The sequence below is a fragment of the Acipenser ruthenus genome, chromosome 27 (assembly GCF_902713425.1).
Source record: "Acipenser ruthenus chromosome 27, fAciRut3.2 maternal haplotype, whole genome shotgun sequence".
Lineage (NCBI taxonomy): Eukaryota > Metazoa > Chordata > Actinopteri > Acipenseriformes > Acipenseridae > Acipenser > Acipenser ruthenus.
The window spans coordinates 17,851,196-17,872,663 of NC_081215.1; the positions used below are offsets into that span (position 1 = coordinate 17,851,196).

Here is a 21,468-nt window from a genome sequence, read left to right on the forward strand (position 1 = left end):
GCATGCAATTAGGCCCATGCTGAAAATATTCTGAACAGTTAAACAGGTTTCCTTTCATGTTTTTTTTTTTTTTTTTTAAATCTGTGACTTAGAGGTGATACGTACTACTGTCTGGATGAAAGTCTGATCTGTTCAAACCAGATTTAACTTGCTGAGCTTGAAGAGACATCATTTAAGTAACCCATCTCAACAGGGTTGCGAGGCGCAGCACAGCTGGATTCCCCAGCCCTGTTGTTTGGGTGGGACAGTCAATACTAGGAAAGGGCTTTTAAAAGGAACTTATGGACTGACCCCTACATGGTGAAAATAAGAAGAACTTTCTAGAGACCTTGTTCCAGGCTGAGGAACGCTCACACAAAAGCAGAGCTAAACATACAAGGACATGCCCCACCTCAGTACAGAGGCAATACCAGGACGTTGTGAAGGCTTTATTCTATGTATTTATTTAATTTATGAAACAGACCCTTGGCAGCGGGCTGTCTGCCTGCATCTACCTGCCGGTAACCACACAAGCTTGGCCTGCATGAAAATGGAAGTAAAAAGAATGGGACTTTGGTATAGTAATTGAGTGTAAAACTACCGGGACACGCTGCAGACACATGCAGGTTCAGGACACTCTTCCACCTCACATGGTGGGATATTTAAAGAGGTGCAGTGAAAGTGATTGGGGAGTTGGGGCTACACAGTGAATAAAACAGGTCAAAAAAGTATTTGGTCATTTATAAAAGCTCCAGTGTTTCCCTTCTTTTAAGATAGCTTTACTCCACAACTTTTTGACCAAATACTTTTTTGACTAACTATACATGCCAGAAACATACTGAAGATTCTCTGAAGTCCTTCCTGAGCCAGTGCACTCTAGGGCAGATAACACATTTTAATATACAGTACCTGAATATTTCCTGAATATCTATGATCACATGTCCTATACAAGTTATAATACATTTTTATAGCAATGTTAATGCAACTACCAACACAGATATGCAGACTATTGCCTGTGTGTGTGTGTGTATATATATATGTATATATACAGACGTGCTCAAATTTGTTGGTACCCCTCCACAAAAAACGAAGAATGCACAATTTTCTCTGAAATAACTTGAAATTGACAAAAGTAATTGGCATCCACCATTGTTTATTCCATATTTAATAGAAATCAGACTTTGCTTTTGATTTTTTGTTCAACATAATATTGTAAATAATAAAACAAATGAAAATGGCATGGACAAAAATGATGGGACCGCTAACCTAATATTTTGTTGCACAACCTTTAGAGGCAATCACTGCAATCAAACATTTTCTGTAGCTCTCAATGAGACTTCTGCACCTGTTAATAGGTAGTTTGGCCCACTCTTCCTGAGCAAACTGCTCCAGCTGTCTCAGGTTTGATGGGTGCCTTCTCCAGACTGCAAGTTTCAGCTCTTTCCATAGATGTTCGATAGGATTCAGATCAGGACTCATAGAAGGCCACTTCAGAATAGTCCAATGTTTTGTTCTTATCCATTCTTGGGTGCTTTTAGCTGTGTGTTTTGGGTCATTATCCTGTTGGAGGACCCATGACCTGCGACTGAGACAGAGCTTTCTGACACCTGGCAGTACGTTTCACTCCAGAATGCCTTGATAGTCTTGAGATTTCATTGTGCCCTGCACAGATTCAAGGCACCCTGTGCCAGGCGCAGCAAAGCAGCCCCAAAACATAACCGAGCCTCCTCCATGTTTCACTGTAGGTATGGTGTTCTTTTCTTTGAAAGCTTCATTTTTTCATCTGTGAACATAGAGCTGATGTGACTTGCCAAAAAGCTCCAGTTTTGACTCATCTGTCCAAAGGACATTCTCCCAGAAGGATTGTGGCTTGTCAATATGCATTTTAGCAAATTCCAGTCTGGCTTTTTTATGTTTTCCTTTCAAAGGGGAGTCCTACTTCCATGGAGCCCACTTTCACTCAAAAAGCGACGGATGGTGCGATCAGAAACTGACGTACCTTCACCTTGGAGTTCAGCTTGTATCTCTTTGGCAGTTATCCTTGGTTCTTTTTCTACCATTCGCACTATCCTTCTGTTCAATCTGGGGTCGATTTTCCTCTTGCGGCCGAGCCCAGGGAGGCTGGCTACAGTTCCATGGACCTTAAACTTCTTAATAATATTTGAAACTGTTGTCACAGGAACATCAAGCTGCTTGGATATGGTCTTGTAGCCTTTACCTTTACCATGCTTGTCTATTATTTTCTTTCTGATCTCCTCAGACAACTCTCTCCTTTGTTTTCTCTGGTCCATGTTCAGTGTGGTGCACACAATGATACCAAACAGCACAGTGACTACTTTTCTCCATTTAAATAGGCTGAATGACTGATTACAAGATTGGAGACATGTGTTTTACTAATTAAAGAAACTAATTAGTTTGAAATATCACTATAATCCAATTATTTATTATCTTTTCTAAGGGGTACCAACAAATGTGTCCAGGCCATTTTAGAATATCTTTGTAGAATAAGCAATAATTCATCTCTTTTCACAGCTTCTTTGCTTTATTCTATGACATACCAAAGGTATGCAAGTATACATGATAAAATAGCTTTTAATTTCATCACTTTTCAGGAGGAATGAAGCATTATTTCAATGAGCTGTAAGGGTACCAACAAATTTGAGCACGTCTATATATATATATATATATATATATATATATATATATATATATATATGTATATGTATACGTATATGTGTGTATATATATATATATATATATATATATATATATATATATATATATATATATATATATATATATAGGTACCTGTTCATAGATGGATAAATAGGCCTGTGAAACAAATCTCTAGTGTGCTGAAAATTTGTCTTACTCTTACCTACAGCAGATATAAACACACACACACACACACACAGACACACACAAATATTAAGAGCATGGCATATTCTGTTTCCTAATAAGCATTTCATTTAACCCAGCCTTTACTTCACTGTCCCACGACAGTGATGACTAGAACCCCCTCCATGTTGACTGGTGCAGTGCCATGGGTTCAGTCATGCGGAGAATGGCAGCAGCTGATTTGAAAGCAACGGAGAGGATACTCACCGGACAGCTGCTGGACTGAAGGCTGGTCGTGTGTGCTTAATAACTGGGCCTGGATCGTTTCTACCACTCGCTTGAAACGACGGCTGGGTCCTGCCATGAAGTAAGAGGCGCAGAGTGTCAGATACAGTACAGTGCTGAGACAATGAGCAAACAAGGATACACAGGATGGATTAGTACTGAGGGGGTGCTGTTCCTACTCTGCTTTGCCAATATATTACTACATACATTCTACATCTCTCAAGCAATATGTTGTAAAGTTACATGGGACACGGATGAAATTTATATAATAATTACATTTTTGCTCCTACTGTAGCTGTGCACGCGTGGTGTTTCTGTTAGGTTTTTAGGAATCATAATTGCTGTGTTCTAGTGTGTTCTAATGAGGGGCATTCAGAACACAACATGCTTAGAACTGTTGCTGTCTCCCGTTTCCTCAATACTGTTGCATAGAACAAGGGTCTAGAATATGGGAATTTTGCCTACAAGAAATGGCCAAAGATGATATATTTACTGCTGAAGTTGTTCTCCCTTTAATAGAACTAGGTATAAATAGGGTATATATGTAGAAATGGTCTATTGCCACATTCTTATTTTTACTGGGTATGAAATCCTATGCAGTCTAACTTGGGCAATTGTTCTCATTTTAAGGTAATTTTTCAAACTTTCCATCTAGGTTTTAAACAATATCACTAGCCCACCACTGTCCCGTCTACAGAACATCCACAGACTCTCACCTAAACATATTGAGGTAGGCTTTGGTCTAAATAAAGGTCCCACTCAAGCCTTCCAATGCTGATGGCCTCATGAGTTTAAAACATAACACAGATTTTATTAAATAGAACCTAAGCAATTCATGACGTTGCTGTTTTCTGTATGGTAGGATTGTAGCTCAGGTCACCGATAATGTAACACAGACTGTTGCCCTGGACCTGGAGATAGCCTCTGTGTCTCACCCCCTCCCTCAAGCTGGTCTCCATGGTTACCTGACAGCAGTGTGAAGGTGACGGAGTAGATTCCATTCTCCTTTTGCACTTCGTTGCCCTCCGTGTAGGTGATGTCAACCTGGAATTTGACAGGCTTCTGGAACACCGTGGGGCCTGCAGTTGATTTGTACTCTGCCCGAAAACTTGTTTGTGATATTACACTGTGACTGAGACTGGGAATCTAAGAGAAAACAAACATGGAATGTCAGGTCTGTGCACCACGCCCAACAAGGATATACACTGAGGAGTTTTAATCTGAAATTAATTATTAATTAATTTGAAAAACGTATGTATGAAATGCATTTACTAAAACAGTCTTTGTCCTTAAAGTGAATGTACAAGTTCTTAATGTTACTCAAGATTTCCAAGATCCTTTTTCATTAGTGATTTTTCAGATAGTGTGCTTAACTAAGCAAACGCAGCAACCCAGCTTTAAAGGTATTTTTGACCCCCAACATCCCTACCCTAACACCAGAGGTCCTTACCGAAAGAAAGGCGTGTACAATGTCTGCTTTGATGGAACTCAATGGCTTGTCCTTGATGACCACAAAAATCTGCTCCTCTTTCTCCAGGTTGATAAAGTTGCCGAACCAGGATTTTTTGGCAAGTCTATAAGAGGAGAAAAAGAGCGAAGGAAAGAGTTTAAAGGCATACACTTAACAAGTCTTTCACACACTTGCATATGTCTTAGTTGGAGAACATGTACAAGACTCGGTGATAACATTGCTGCTTCTTACTCCCAAACATCTGCAGAAAGCTTCAAAAGCACTGCTGTGTCCATTTAATAAAGTGGAACTAAAATATTACACTATTTATGGGTCCCACTTAAGTGTTATAATTCCACAACATCCTTTCAAGTCAAAGGTAAAGATAAGCACTGGAAATGTGTTCAAGGGTTCAGCTCATGAAACGACCACAAGACGAAACTTACTCAGGAGAAGATTCTGGAGTGAGGCTGGACATCTCCTCTTGTGTAGGTACTGTTTATAAGACAAACGATACAGGCTTAGATTTCTCTCTAGTTCAGGTCTATAACTTCAGGGAAACTGGCAAAAACTAATGGTATGACCATTCGTTAATTTTCATAAAAACCTACATATTGTTTTCCGTCCTTAAGACTAATATTTATTTGCATTTGTAACTCATGTATGTTTCAGCATAAATACACATTGGTCTAATATTTTTGTAAATGGACAACTTTTACCTTATTGGGGCGAGGCAGCACTTGATATTGTGTAATTGTGTTACCAAATGTATGTGTCAACCTTTTAGTCCTTGAAACACACGGAAACTGTGAAAGCATTTACTTGAATGTGACAGTTACATTTTTTGGGGCAAGTAAGATGCCCCATATGACTACAGGTGCCATTGTTGCTTGAACAGCCATTAGAAAAAGAGTTGCTAGAGAGCTGGCTGGTGTTTTCCAGTCTGTTGCAGCACACAAACAGCGCCCCCCTACCTTGCAGTTTCCTGCGGTGGAAGCGGGGTGATCCCAGAAAGCTGTTCTTGATGGAGTTGAGGCGTGTCCGCCAGGGCATCCCGCCAATGGAGGGGCTGGAGGGCGGCGTGGGGTTGGGCGTGCTGGCTGGGCTCTCCTTGGGCGTGTGGACTGGTGTTCCCTTGGGGGTAGGGAGAGGGCTCCCCCTAGGGGAGGGGTGAGGGGTCACCTGTATGATGGGGATAGATTTGGTGTTTGGATCAGTACCGGCAGCAGAGTGCTGGTGGTGCAGCCTGAGAGGAGACAGGGGGGTCACCTGGACAGAGGGGATGCAGAGTTGTGGAGGGGCCGTCAGTGGAGGGTGGCGCACTTGGCCGCTGGCGGCAGGGGGATGCTGGGAAGGGGTGGTGGGTTCGGAGTTGGCGGGAATAGGAGTGGAAGTGGCAGCAGGGAGTGGGTTGGATTTGGTGGACTGCAAAGGCTTTTCGGCCAGTTTGTTTTTTGCGGGAAGGGTTTGAGTCTTTGGGTTGGGCTGAAGAGGCCCTGTCTTTGGTTGCAGCGAATTGGGGGTGCGGGAGACAGTCCTGCTGGGATCGGGGTCTAAGGAGGAGGTGGGGCAGGAGCGGGGGGAGAAGGAAAGTTTGGGAGTCTGGGGAGGAATAAAAAACTTCCTGATAGGCTAAGACGCGGGCATAGAGCATGCACCACAGAGATGCCAAGAGAGAGAGAGAGAGCAATGGATACATGACATTGTGAAATACAAGAGCAGTATTTTTTTTTGGGGGGGGGGGGGTAGAAATAAATGGAGACATTTAACAGATGGAATACAAACCAGGAAAATGGGAGTGCAGAAAAAAAAGAAAAACATGCGGTTAGCCCATTCAGCGACACGTCAAGAAGCAACAGACACAAAAAAAAGTGTAAAACAAAATTACAAGCATTCAGAAAATAAATATAAAAATAAATATTTTTTTCTTTCTTTTTTTGAAAACAAAATTCACCAGCTGGAACCAAGCAAGCAAAGGCGTAAGCAAATACAACAGAATCGGCAAACAGCGAATGCGATAACGCCGGTTAGAGTATGAAATGGAAGCGTTTAAGTGGACGTTAGCTTGGTATCCCTTTTTATAGTCCAAGAGCTGTGGCCTCACCTATCAGGGAATCTGCTCTAAATGTATTCAACCCAAGCTTATCTATTGACCCATCGAGGGCTATGCAAAGAATTTTAACTGTATTGCTAAAATGACCACTTCTTTAAATGGGTTTGAATTGCATTTTCCCACCCTTCGACTTGTTACTGCCTTTATTGTTTAGTTTAACCTTTCATTTCAAACATGTTTAAATTTAGCATCTCCAAAAAGGTACAACACTAAAGAACAGCCTCCCCATGGTGCTCTGCAGATATCCGAGTTCTCCAGTGATCTCTGATCTCTATTTTCAAAAGAGAATAAAATGTGTTGTTGGATTCTGTTGTTTCAGTTTTGAGTTATTATTATTCTCTAGGTCTGCCTTTAAACTTGACTTTGCACTTGTAGAGAGAATCCTAATTGCCGGGACTGAACAGCCTTCCTCATTCAATTTGAATCATGTGACAATGCCCCGTCTACTCTTTTTTATAAATGTAGAGTTAGTGTGGTTGGCAGAGTCGAAAGGCCAAACTGTCACTTTATTTGAATGGGATTCAAATCACTACGTAGGACTCTGTAGACAAGCTCAAAAGAGCTGAAAGCCATGCAAAGGCAGATTTAGAGAAACACGATAACTCATTATTGGAGCAACAGAAACCAGAAGCACTCAGAATGACATCTCAAGCTACTCCAGAATGAAAAGAAACATAAGAAAACAAGACACCATCCATTGACGATGACTGATGAGGAGCTCTGATCATTTTAACATTTTCTCCCCTTTCAGCATTATGTGGTGCCCGAAGCTGCACTACTAAGGCGCTGACTCTTTAGCAAACAGACCTGATTTATTTTATCACGAGTCCGAGGTCTGTCTGATTCAGGGACCAATACAATGACAGATGCGACTGTAACATGATATTGACATAAAAAGGAATACTTGATCATGATTAGTTAAGCAGCAGTGTTCAATGTAGTGGCACATACTCACCCTGGGGCTGCTGAGAGGGCTGGTGGAGAGGCCAGAGGATGCACCACTGATTGATCGTGACCTGCCAGAACAGAGAGAGAGAGAGAGAGAGAGAGAGAGGAGAGAGGAGAGAGAGAGACCCCAGCCATGTTAGAAGGCTGACACGGGGAAATCAGGCTCTAGAACAGTGGTTGGCCTGGGCAGTAGTAAAGTAGGGCTACTGCCCAGCTGCTACTGCTGTGAAGTTGAATTGCAGTGCCATTGCTGTACTCTACTTTGCCATTAAGGAAGAACAATTTCTGAAAAACTAAGTTTGTGAAACTAAGGCAAAACACTCATTCCTACTCTCTTCTCTCAACTGTTACTTTTTCCATGCTCGGGGGGAGAGATCAATACCCGTGAATATCACTCAAGGGGAAACAGCATGCTGGACTTTTTTTTTTTTGGTGTGGGGCAGGGGGGGGGGGGGGGGTAGAGGAGTGTGCATCAGTCTTTAAAAGCATACGATTCTTGCCTATACCATCACACTGCAGAGTACCATACAGTCAATCCTGATGAGATCGTCCTGGCAATGCAGTTCTATTAAATCTACATCTTGGTCTTCGGGGAGATTTGCACATTTGTACCCATCCTGCTGAGCTACAGGGTTCCCTTCTAAAGATCCCAAAGCTACTCCAGGTCTTACAACACCTGTTAGTTGCACTGTAAATGCGCTATAATCGAACTGCACTGTAGCTGACATGGCATCTCGATCTCATTCTGCCTCAGCTTAAAAGGATTCTCTGAAAAGTTGATACCATTTTTACAAGTTTGTTTAACAGGGCAAGAATTGCACCACTTTGAAATATAGAAGAAATAAACTATTTTACTGTGCTGAGAATCATTTGGTTCCTCACTTGTTTTCAGATGGTTCAATTACAACACTATAGATAAACACCTGCATCCTGGTACCTTTTCAGTAATTAAAGTGGCCTGGTTGTGGTTTGCTTTGAGCTACGCAACAAACCTCCTGGAATAGCGATGTTATCGATTTGAGATTAAAACATTATAAAGAAATGTTACTAAGCAGAGTCACCGAGTATTACTACAGTATTCATAACTAGAAAATTACATCTTAATTGATTTTTTTTTGTGTGTCTTTGTTCCACGGTTAACTTTTTTTTCCTACAATTTTGAAAATTGAATTTGTAAGCTGGTGGTGAGGGTCCCGCTGGATCAAATGAAGTAATAAGGACCAGAGAGCCTGGCTTTTATGAGAAATGCAGTCCCTCTTGGGGAGGCAGAGGCCTGAAGCCTCTCCAAGTGTAATAAGGATAAATGCTGGAGTTATATAATGAGCTTGAGAGTGCCGCAGAGACAAAGGCTCACGATAACGTGCAATCCTGGTAGGAAGGGAGTCGAGAGAAATGTGGGGTGCTGAATCAGGCTGGGGAGCCGGCAGACAAAACCAAATGAGGTAATAAAAAATACATGCAGAAAACAAGAAAGTGTGATAATGGATGTTTCAGCTGATGGACATTCTTCAAGGGAGACCTGGAAGGATCACTAAAGTTAGTTAGCTATCACTGCAGGATATTTCCTGCAGGTAAATGGCACACACAAAAAAAAACAGTTTCAACTTCACAGTTTGTATTGTTCGGATGAATTGTGATATAATTTTTTTCACATGTTCCAAGTACAGTATCTGGAAGTACAACTATAGGGACTACACAGAAGTTCTAGATCAAAATGCACACAAATATACAATAAGGCTGTATTTTTTGGTATTTTTTGCAAAAAAACAAACAATGTTGTGTATGTGTGTGTATAAACATGAAACATGTTTAATGAGAGCACAAATATCGAAGCAGTGTGGAGTCAAAAAACAGCTTTCTTTCATTGGTTATTTTCTGTTTTGTTTGTTGGGAAACTGTTTTAAATAATGCCTTCATAAAGCGCCAGCCAAAATGTTTGTCTACTTTCTTAGTTTTCAAAATTTATGATGGACTGTTCAGAATAATGGATGAAGTGCACTTCAATCCAGGAATAATTGCTTTTCACTGTCTTTTATTGTTTTGAATCCTGGCTGAACAGAATTCTAAACAACGAAGCAACACCTAAATGACTGATTTATGTTTTCATAATAAAACTTGAAATCCTCATCTGTCAATGTTATTTGCTTTCCGCCAGCAATTTTCTAAATAAACACGTCTGCTAAAACAGGAATGTGGCTGGAGCTTTGACCCATATCCTTACATAGTGGATACACACACTCAACTAAGTACTAGATTAATGCAATGAGGTCTGCTGTTTTAATTGCCCGTAACTTCATTTGCTTTTGTTAAAAAATCAATTAAACAGAAAAGCATAATTAAATCCGTTGAATATATTTACAAGGTTTAGGCTTTAACCATTAGTTTATTTGTCTTTATTTCAAACCTTTATGCTTAACAATCTCAAATAAATGGAGCATGTAGCTCTTTGAGATTAGTTACATACTTACCTACTGCTTACTTCACTTTTTTCATAATTGAGAGCTTTGTGCAAATGCATTTGTAATTACTTTTGGGAATATGTGTGAACTACTTGTTTTATGATGTCTGCCCTTACATACTGTAGAAAGTCAAGCCCCATTTGGCACAAGCCTGTGAGACTTCTATCTTCATTGCTGTGCATTGAATGCAGGCTGCTAACAAGCTTTGGCTTTATTGGGCAGGTTCAAGGTCCACCAAGTTCCCTTAAGCAACTTATTCTGTAGAGGTTGGGTGGTTTTGGGGAAACAGGTTTCAGTTTCACTTAAAGTGATTGTAGCTAACAAAATAAATTCCATATATTTTCCACACCATGCACATCCATTCACTATATATGTCTCAAAGGTTCCGTTTTGAAATACATGTATTTTCACTTTAAAACAGGTTAAAAAAAAAAAAAAAAGCAGATCTGGCACTTTCCCAGTCACCTGGATGACATTGTCCCCACCCTTCAGGGCCTTTTTTCCTGTCATTAACCAACCAGCTGCTTTCTCTCATGACCGACATGCTTTCTTGCAGACCCAGAAGACACTGTTCTGGTGAAATGACAGGGGAAGTACACGTGTAAGTGATTTCCTGGAAGGCATGGAAACTGAGAAGTTTACTGACCTTGTGTACTACCAGGTGTCATGTTTTAAAATGAAAATACATGTGTGCTATGACATTTCAAACAGAAATGCACATGAGACCTACATTATAAAGTGGATTGATGTGCATGACTGGTTTATTAAATTACTTTAGTTTCAATATTTTTTTTTTTTTTCTAAACCGAACAAATACATAAATAATCCCCTATCAAACAACATCTGACCCCTTTGTCATTACCATACATTACAGACATTACCTTACAGTCAGTTTTTGTTCAAACAACCATTACCTTTGGGGTAGTGCCGAAGTTAAGGGTCATTTCCCCTATAGAAAACACATTGAAATACAAGTACTTGATATTTCAATGATACTTTGCAGACTGTGTCAGTATCAACTTTAAAAGGTGAAGTAAAATATGAGGGTTACCATATTAATCAAAACTTAAAACCTCAGCATTGCTTGGCATCTCCTTGTGTACAGCAAAAGATGCCGTACGATTGCTCAACATAAACAGTCAAGTAGTGGTGAAAATTAAACATGGTTATATTTAACCCCTCTAATACCTTCATTCTCAACACTGCAGGGGTGGAAATTCGACTCCTATTGCAAAGCAGTTTGATGCACACCTGAGCTTGTTAACTATACACTGTGCCTAACCAAAATTGTAGTAAAACCTGGAATGAGTGAAATTGCTATGCAATAGGAGTCTTATTTCCATCCCTGCACTGTAAGCAAACCCCCACATTTATAATCTAAAATATAGAGCAGAAAAGTTATCACCACAAAAATACTCTAGATATCTACAATCTATGCCTACAGCACAGGCTTTAGCATATCTTTATGTATTAAACGCGCTAGCACTGCTGACAAGCTGGCTCTCAAAACCCAAGTCACCATTGAGGTTGTATAATAGGTGCGCTTGTGAGGCATTGAGCTGAAGTTAGTGGGCGGCTATGTTTGTGAAGTTCAGTGCTGTTAATATAATGTGGATTAGTGCGTTCCTAGCTGTGAAGTGAATGTTTATATTCACTTCACAGCATTCAGACCCAGTTTCAAGCACTGCTGCTCAAATATGATCACTGACAGACCTTCACTTTTATGGCCGATGCTGGCTTCAATTGTCAGCCTACCGCTACCCTAGGAATATATTTTAATTATGGTGTCTAGCAGCTTTTATAAAGTACCAAAAAACAAAACATGTGATAAAGATGTGTTGGCTTTGGGCATTGTATACAGTGTTAGCATTAAACAATTGCAATTACCATAGTTCTCGTTATTCTGTGCTTTTTAAAAGCTTCGATAAGGATAGGGATGCCATAATTATAACGTAATCCTAGGGATAGTCTTTGATATGTACAATATCTTTCACAATGAAATTCAACTGCATGAGTACCCCTGGAGCAACTTTCCCCAAGAGCACTCAGTATTCTAAAGAAGTCGTGCGAAGGTGGGGGGAGATAGTGAGGGACTTGGGGCTGTGTGGGTTGGGGGTGTTAGCGTGGGAAGTTTAGAAAAGAAGAGACCCCCGTACCACAGGCATTCAACACCACAAGAAAAAAAAGGTGCTAATCTCACAGTAGCAAAGCATGTCCGAGAGAGGGGGAAAAAGGTGTTTAAAAAAGAATTGGGGAAAAAAAGCAGTCCAAATAGCAGTCCAAATACAAGAGGGAATTCTGAGAAAAGGGGGGAGAAACACAGCTCAGGTCATCAAGACAGGGCCACTAGATAAAGATGCAGTATTGCTTTTCAGAGAACTTGCTATTAATCAGAATTCCTAAAGAAGACATCTGCACAGCTTTTAAAAAAACAAAAAGAAAAAATAAATCTGTAACAATCAACCACTTTGTGAAAAGTTAACAAAATTGAAGAAAACAAAGTCTAGTACAGTCTTTAATCTTGGCTTTGTTCTGCTTTTTATAACTATACAATAAGAATAAGAATAAATAAATAAATAAATAAATAAATAAATAAATAAATCTTTACCCAAGTACCAATTTCTTACTTTCACACATCAAAAAGTTCAGAAAACATCCAATTTACCCTCAAATCAAGGGATATGGTCTGTTACTGGGTTTGGTGCAGGGTTTGGTTATAGTGACTCTGCTAACACCGGAGATGCTGGAGATGTGATGAGGACACCATCCTTTAGTTTGGTTTTGCCTGACAGGGAGGCTTCAGGTCCTGTGAAGAGAAGCCTTCAAGGGACAGGTAACACAGAACTGAGTAGAGGCCTGGTTTCAGTTTTCTCCTAAACCAAGGGGGTGTGAGGTGTGTGGGGTGGGTGTGTGGGGTGGGGGCAGGGCTGCCAGATTGGCAGTTTTCCAGCCAAGTTTGGCTTGTTTTTAAAACATCAAGCGGGTAAATATTGTCTTTGGCGGTTTGGCTATTTTTTGGCTATTTTTACCTTGCATGTTGTTGTTTTTTTTTTTTTTCTATTAGTTTTGATTGAGGTCGCCATCAGTGCAGGATTTCAAATCACCACAATGCCCTGCATACTATACGACAATCTCTTCCTGGGGCGTGACTTTGTTCTGAAGCTCAGCATCTAGTAAAATCACACAATTGCCCACACAAGAAAATGGTGAACCTGCCTACTTCTTTCCTCAGGACTGGTTAATACAGGGATCTTACAGATGATTGACACTCGTATGCACTTGACCGGGGTTCTGTTTAATTGTATAATAGGGAGAACATTTTTTTTTTTTAATTTGTAACAAATTAAGAACTGTATCAGTACAAATATAATTAGAATTTATTATTTTATTTTATTGTTTTATAGACTATACGCCGACAGTTCAGGACAATTTAATTTTACTCTCTCATCATATAAGAAACAGCAGTGCTTGTACTGTAAATTGTGAGAAAAAAACAAGCAAAGCCCATGTATAAATAAATAAATCGTTTATAACATTACTTACCAGTGTTATTCTTTAAATAAATATGTAACGTATGTATGCTTTTGTAATATTTATTTAAGTCTTAAATGTAAGTACAGGTTTTTGGCTGTTTTTGGCTGGTTTAAAAAACACAATTGGGCTACTTTTTGGCTGGTTAAATTTGGTGGGGCGTTGCAAAATCTGGCAGAGCTGGGTGGGGGTGGTGAGGGTTGTGGCCTAGAAGAAAACTTAGCTGTAAGCTTTGCTGTTCAATTCCATTAGGATTATGAATGTAAAGTTCTCAGCTTGAAAAAAGCTTTAGGCTGTATTAAAACTCATAGTTGAATGGGAGACAGTTTGGCCTAGTGGTTAGAGCAAAGGGCTTAGAGCCCAGAAACACTGGGTTCAGATTCTAGTTCAGCTGACCCATTCTGGAGAACACAAGTGTAAAACGTAACAACTCTTAACAGCGGACAGCCTTTCTGGAATTAACATGAGAAGTCACGGCCAAATTCAGTACATTATCTGTCTTCATTGTCTGTACTTTGTTTAAAATGTTATTTTTACTTTGTTTAATTTTCCTTTATTCAGTTCTGTTTCTTTCCATTTTATTTGCAGCAGTGTGCACTAGGGTAATTAATACAATAATTTCTTAAGCAAATCTTTCTCGTGGATCGGTTAATTCTGATTGTACTGTACTCTTATGAAATGGGATGTTACCTCTTAGTACAGTGAACCTAGGGTTTCTTTTCTTTATATATATATATATATATATATATATATATATATATATATATATATATATATAGATATTATTTGAATGCTTGCTTGTGACAATGCAACTGGTTTTAGTCAGCGCACCTTAATCCTGACCTGAAACAGCACTGACATTCAGTCCAGGGCCTCACTCAAATAAGAAGCTGACAACTGTATGGAGTGTGTGCGCGGAGGGTAACTTTTCGTCGGACTCAAAATCCACAAATGGCTAGCGAATAGCCTGCTGCGCTATCTAGCCCGCTCATTCTGGGTAGTTATTATTTTAAAAGACTGTACTAGACTCCCCCCCCCCCCCCCCCCCAAATAAATAAATAAATAAATAAATAAATAAATAAATAAATAAATCAATCAATCATGCATGTGAATCCACGTTCTTGAAAGAAAAGCCACACTGCATCTTTAAGCTGCAGTGTAAGTAGTGAGGGAGAGGACAGAAATACTTAATACCTTTCTTCTTTGCTGTATTTGGGATTGGCATCAGAGATATCCAAGCTTTTACTGAACACAGCCTTACTATAGTGGAGGAAAACAAAGTGAACAGAGAAAATCAGTTATTTCCTACCCATGCTGTCCCATTTCACCTGCTGCTAGAATAGACCTCCCTCTTTGGAGTCATGCTACTTATTCTCCACAGCATAGCGAGAGGTTTTAAAACCAATTACTCCCAATTTCAGCAGCAGCACCCTTTTCTGAGCTCAGAACAGTCCCTCCGCTGCGTGTTGATCCACCGGTACTTGAAGTCCTGTACAGGACAGCACATCCCATCAAATGGTTCAGTAATGTAAGCTGACACAGTAAAGAGCCATACTACTCTTATACTGTTGTACTTCCCAATAAGGGAACTAGTACGAACTTGCAGCGCAGTGTAAAACTAACTACACTCACTAAATTCAATTTGATCGGCTCATGAGTGCAAATACCAGAAATCAAGCCGCATACTCATGGCTGTTCATTTAGGAAGTAAGGAACAAGTAAGTCCAAGTGAGGAGATAAGAGAGCTGTTCTGGACAGCAGTCCTGTACCTTTACTGTAAATCCTTTTCAAAGCTAAGAAAAGGTGCTGGAAATGAAACATTGAGTTACACAATGATACTGGGAGCTGTGAACATTGATTTTAGAACCTTGGGCACTAAACCAGACCAGGCTGCTTGGACTTTGATACTCAGGGACTGCTTATCCCAAAGATCTTTTACATTTCCACTTTGCAGGCTTTGTTCTGGGACTGGAGAGGCTGCTGAACTGCAGGAAAGGCAAACACTGCAGACCCCGTTTGTAATCAGCTCCATACAACTGAGATTCAAAGTGCAGCAATTCGAAAAATGAGCCATTAGTCTGGTCCCCCCTGAACTCATGCTGGGCTATTTAATGACATGGCTAATTTACCCACCCAAGTACAATTATTTTTTAAATGTAAAATAATACATTTTTCAAATTTTTGGATACAATATTTTACTATTTTTGTTTGATAATAGCTGTGTAGTAAATATAAGCACTTTCCCTGTGGATTTCCTATGGTACACCACTTCTTACTTTTAGAAATCCTGCTTTGAAACCGTGAGAATGATGAATACCATGCCACGGTTGAGAACACACAAAAGAGTCATGAAAGTTGTGAGTTTTCACTCTGCCTAATCTACGTTCTGAGAACAGTACAAAAAAAAAAACAAATCTGAATATGGACAAGATATCAAGAGAATGAAACCTTACACTTCATTTAAAAAAAACTGTTATACATATTTAAACGAATCTTGGGTTACACAATGAGGTATGGAGTGTGTACACGCATGCTTCTGTGTGGGTGTGTGTTCAATAAATCATACAGGCACATTCGTAATCAAAATGTACTAAGCTTTTGCACCACATGTGGTAATCTGTCTCTGTATCTTTTCTTATGTTAAATTCCCAGCCTTTAGGAAAAAAGCCCATTTCACTATGTAGAAATGAAAAGTGTTTTTGAAAAATCATAGCAACAGTAACTGCTGATACTGTATGTGCTTAGGCCTTCACATATTGTATTTAACACTTGACATCTGTAAGGTGCAGTACCTCTAGCCTGGCACAGACTGCTCAAAAATCCCTAAAGGAAACTATTGAAAACTCTTTTCCTGGTAAAACTACATTCATATTTGTTTAACTGTACAGTGCAGAGATAACTTATCGAAGATTCTGCACTTTATCTTGTTAAATCATGCGTAGGTGACATGAATGCTAAGAAATCAACTAGATTTGTGTTTCCTTTGAGCTTGTGTGACCTCTGAGCTCTTGTGTCCAAACATCTTTTTACAGCTTCCCACAAGTGTTTAAGTGACCAAATACTCTTTCCCAATAAGGTACAACATGAATGAATTGCTCAGGTATTTTTTATCCCAGTATATCTTAAACCTGTGCAATTGCCATTGAGCCGAGAACCCAAAGGAGCCAACTACAGTATAATTAATTATAAATCCCCCTTATGTTGCTAAACAATATCCTGAGCTTGCACTCTGTAAAGAATGCTGTGAATGAAGTGTGTTTTATCCTGCTGTCAAATTGAGTTCTTTTTGCCCAATTCTCAAAGAACCAGAAACTTAAACAATTTAAATCCAGATCCACCAGCTCCATTCATATTGTGACTCAAAATATTTTGGCTTGCAAGAAATTTGCCGGGATTAAAAAGAGTAGGTGATGCGTGGAGTACTTCATATAGAAGAAAAATAAACCATTTCCTCTCTAATAGTTTGCATATTCATCTGGGCTAATGCGGTGTGCTCCCTGCTACTGGTAACGTAACGCCTGCCCCTTTTCTGCTCCACTGGGCTGGGTGCTGGGAGGAGAGACATGCTGTACCTCTGCCCATGTTGTGCCATCTCAATGGCTCGCCGCGCTGGCACAGGGGAGCCTCCCTCTGTCACGCTAAGCACCTCCATAGACTTCCGCTCCGGCCTCCTCTTGCCGTGTCTGTTCAGCATCGGGGAGTCTACTCGCTTCCGAGGGGGGTCTGCAAACAAGGTAGGCAGGGGGCTTCATCAGTGTATCCATCTATCATCCAAGCTGACTCTGCAGTTTGTGACTCACCAATGCGTGGAGAGGCAAAGAGAAATGTTTCATAGCCACAAGGGTGGAAGTCTTTCTAAAACACTAACATGTAAAATCACATCTCTTCAGTCTAGAAATAAAAAGTATGAAGTATGTATGTAACACGACATAGAAAAGGGTACTAGTTTTTGCAAGTTTTTTTTTTCTTTCCATTTTGGTTTAAAGACTTTGATAAACTTTGACCAATTGCTCAGATTTCAACTGGAGATAGAAGAAGATGCACTAACTTTCATTAATATAGTGCAAATTTCCTGTGGGGGGGAAAATGGTAGGTTCCAGTCTGTAAGAAATAAAGTATTTTTTGTTATACTGAGATGTGGTTCAAAAGTTCATGCACTTTGGGTCAGACCACAATAGCCTAACCATTAAGCTAGCGTGGTTAAGATAAAAATAATAAAAGTAGAACAGTGCTAGAATGATCGGAATGAGTGCATAGCAACAGCGGTCTTACCCAGTTACAAGAGAACACAGTCTGAGCTAGTAGAGACAGCCACTCAATTTAGAACACTCACATTAGGTTTATGACTGTGGAATTGTTGTAATGAGCATAGTCATCATACAAGTGTGATGAAGTGAACTCCAGCCCTGCCTTGAGAGAACACTCCCGTTGTGCAGGTAGATCTGATCAGTCTAATTTGACTAATATTTTCTTGACTAAATGTTTGCAATAACTGTCTGTTGTCTAAAATCATTCAATGATGGAATGCGTGTTATTAAATAAACTGTGTAATTCAATGTGGTTTACCTAAAGAAGTTGTCAATGTTTCTATTATTTATTTAAAAATTTTAGTCGTCGCCACTCGGGAAACGGAGGCTGAAACACACGTCCTCCGAAACGTGTTCCTGCCAATCCGTCATTTTTCGCACTGTTGATCCACAGCGAAGCCATCAGACCTATAGTGCCGAAGGACAATACAGATCTGAATGGCTCCACTGCAGACCCGCAGGCCCCCTATCAGCCACAGGGGTCGCTGATGCGCGGTGAACCATGGATTGCCCTGCCGACCTAAGCCACCCTGACCCAGGCGGCGCTCGGCCAATTGTGCGCTGTCCCCAAGCAAGATCTCTAAGGATAATCTGAATCCCCTGCTTGGCAATCGCAGCTGACAGCGGATTCTCATTGAGATTACAGGACTGATGCATGCTGGGACATAACGATTTCATTGCGAGGGTAGATTCTCATTGAGATTACTGGATTGATACATGCTGGGATGTACTGATTTCATTTAGATTACTGTACTAATGCATGCTGGAACGTACCGATTTCATTGAGATTACCGGACTGATGCATGCTGGGACACACCGATTTCCTTGAGAGGCGGTAGATTCCCATTGAGATTACTGGACTGATGCATGCTGGGACGTACCGATTTCATTGAGATTACTGGACTGATGCATGCTGGGACATACCGATTTCCTTGAAAGGTGGTAGATTCTCATTGAGATTACTGGACTGATGCATGCTGGGACGTACTGATTTCATTGAGATTACTGGACTGATGCATGCTAGGACGGACCGATTTCATTGAGATTACTGGACTGATGCATGCTGGGACATACCGATTTCCTTGAAAGGTGGTAGATTCTCATTGAGATTACTGGACTGATGCATGCTGGGACGTACTGATTTCATTGAGATTACTGGATTGATGCATGCTAGGACGGACCGATTTCATTGAGATTACTGGACTGATGCATGCTGGGACATACCGATTTCATTGAGATTACTGGATTGATATATGCTGGGATGTACCGATTTCATTGAGATTACTGGATTGATGCATGCTGGGACATACCGATTTCATTGCGAGGCGGTAGATTCTCATCCTCGTGGCTTGGATACCTTTCCTTCCGGTCGAGAAGGAGGAAGTAGATCATCTTCTCCTGGTTGTCTCTGAATTGGAGAAACAGGGCAGTTACAGCAGAGTAAGGGCAAGGGGGCTGTTCTGATCCATCTAATATTATCATTACAGGGAGCCCTTGGCATTACGCTATCTGACTAATGCGTCAAAATATCCTGAAACAGTTGTTAAAGTGACATTCACTATTTTCAGTAAGTATGGGCCCCATTCACAAAATTGTTTTAAGGAATATTTTGTTGACTGTTTTTTAAAGTCAATTTTAATTAATGAAATAATTTTAAACTATTTTAGGAGAGGATGCATTAGTTTATTCTCATTTTTATAGATTTGTATAGAGTATTTTTAAACACTCTTCACAAAACACACTTAAAAAAAACATTCCTTAAAGTTTTGTGTGCAGAATATTTGCCCGACAAGTTACAGTGAAGACCTACTTGGCCCAAACATTGAACCTCAAAAACTTGAAAAACGCTTTATTTTGTTAACAGCTAGTTCACTAACATCTAAACAAATGTGTTTTAGTGTTTGTTAATAGTTAGTTAAATGTATAGTGAGAACATCCGTGAAATGGGTGAAAATGAAGTCCTTTTAATAGGTTCTAAAAAGGGTACTATATAAACAAAAAAAAAATGAACAACATCTGTTGATATGTTAGAAAGCTAGTTAATAAACAAACACAGAATCTTCAACAACCCAACCCAGAGAAGCTTCAACAACCCAATCAACACATACAGCTTTTGGCAGCCCATTTGCTAATCTAACAGAGAGGTTTAGGGTTGAAGTTATTTTTACAGTGAAGTGCATGCGGGGTGGACAAGGGAACAGAGAAGATTCCTTCCCAAGTTCAAACACTTTAGAAAGAAATTATAGCTCATTAATCAAGTACAGTAATAGACTGCAGGTAAGTGTGTGTGGATGGTAAGTACTCTATTTATGAGATGATGAATGTGCTGTCTGTATGGCCCTGTTTCACTGTTTTTTAGCACTATGCAAAGGAAAGACACAGTCAATGAGATCAAATCAATCTCCTGTAATGACGCGTGGCTAACAGGCTGAGAGAGAACACTGTATCCAGATCTTTGCTGCAAAAAGCATGCAATGGAATGGAAGAGCCAAGGTTGCCTCTTCCTGCCTCTAGGTACAGTGTAGTGAGGCCCTCCCCCAGACTCACTCCTCGGACAGCAGGTCCTTCATGAGCTTGTTCTTGTCACGGAAGCAGCCGAGGGAGTGCATGCTCTCCAGCACGTCGGGGTCGATGTCGTCCGCGGAGGGCAGCAAGCGGATAGACACCTTGCGTGGGATGGGCTGCTCGGGCTCTGGCTCATTCTTACCCCCTCTGGGGGGACACACAAAACACCAGCTGTTAGCAGAGAAGCAGACTCAGGTCAGGGAGTGGGACACATACAGGGGTAGCATTACAAAAACTTGGGCTGCAACGAAGGGTACATTTTGACCTTCGAAGGTTCAGAACATATTACCTAAGGAAGGTTCGAATCTTCGATGGTACTAATTTGCATAATCTACTGGTGATGTCATCATAGTTGCTTGTTTATATTTGATTGAAAACCATATTATTTTACAGGTAATCCATATAAATGGAATAAAACATTCACATGTAGTATAAAAACTGTTATATAGAACATTAACCATGTTTTTACGATTAAAATAAAAATACACATTTATTTATTTACACGTAATTGATGCTGCTTGTGACACATACAGTAAGGTTGGATTGCAGCAGCACCAACTGCAGCGGACTGAGGCAAAACAAAGCTTTATTTAACAGTCACCGTTCCAAGCAGGTTGTCAGTCACAGTCACATTTTACTACTACTAAAATATTAATAATGATACTGATAATAACATGAACTTACGCTTGTCAAGTGACCCCAGAGATTGGTTGTGCCTCCATGATACATCAACAGTTGTTTGCACAGTCTGCATTCAACTTTTTTTTTTTTTTGGTCATCTGGGCATTTAACAAACAAATCCCAAACAGTAGAGGGGTTTCGAGACATTTCTTTCAATACAGCTTACGCTATACAACGTTTTGCTGTCGAGATGGCGAATGAAGAAATTAAAGGTTTGCTTCTGGACAACACGAGCTGAAGGGGGAGGGGCGGATGGTGCTCAATTTTCTAAATTAAAATTATTAGTATAATAGTATAATAGTATTTTGTATG

General features: G+C 40.1%; 1 protein-coding gene across 19 annotated transcripts in view; it reads right to left on the bottom strand.

Annotated features, from left to right (window-relative positions):
- The window catches only part of LOC117431964 (serine/threonine-protein kinase BRSK2-like), a 213,987-nt gene that overhangs the window by 21,442 nt on the left and 171,077 nt on the right, over window positions 1-21,468 (bottom strand). For 9 of the 19 annotated variants that reach the window (XM_059001922.1, XM_059001912.1, XM_059001915.1 and 6 more), the window contains exons 10-19: window positions 20,458-20,622; window positions 19,221-19,318; window positions 17,176-17,326; window positions 14,798-14,863; window positions 7,621-7,681; window positions 5,527-6,184; window positions 4,999-5,047; window positions 4,553-4,676; window positions 4,068-4,248; window positions 3,085-3,174 (exon numbers count right to left, since the gene is read on the bottom strand). In XM_059001922.1, coding sequence (XP_058857905.1) covers window positions 3,085-3,174; window positions 4,068-4,248; window positions 4,553-4,676; window positions 4,999-5,047; window positions 5,527-6,184; window positions 7,621-7,681; window positions 14,798-14,863; window positions 17,176-17,326; window positions 19,221-19,318; window positions 20,458-20,622 — 1,643 coding nt within the window. Of the gene's footprint in view, window positions 1-818; window positions 856-3,084; window positions 3,175-4,067; window positions 4,249-4,552; window positions 4,677-4,998; window positions 5,048-5,526; window positions 6,185-7,620; window positions 7,682-14,797; window positions 14,864-17,175; window positions 17,327-19,220; window positions 19,319-20,457; window positions 20,647-21,468 lie in introns of all 19 variants that reach the window. The other 10 variants (XM_059001926.1, XM_059001930.1, XM_059001928.1 and 7 more) reach the window with 6 other exon arrangements.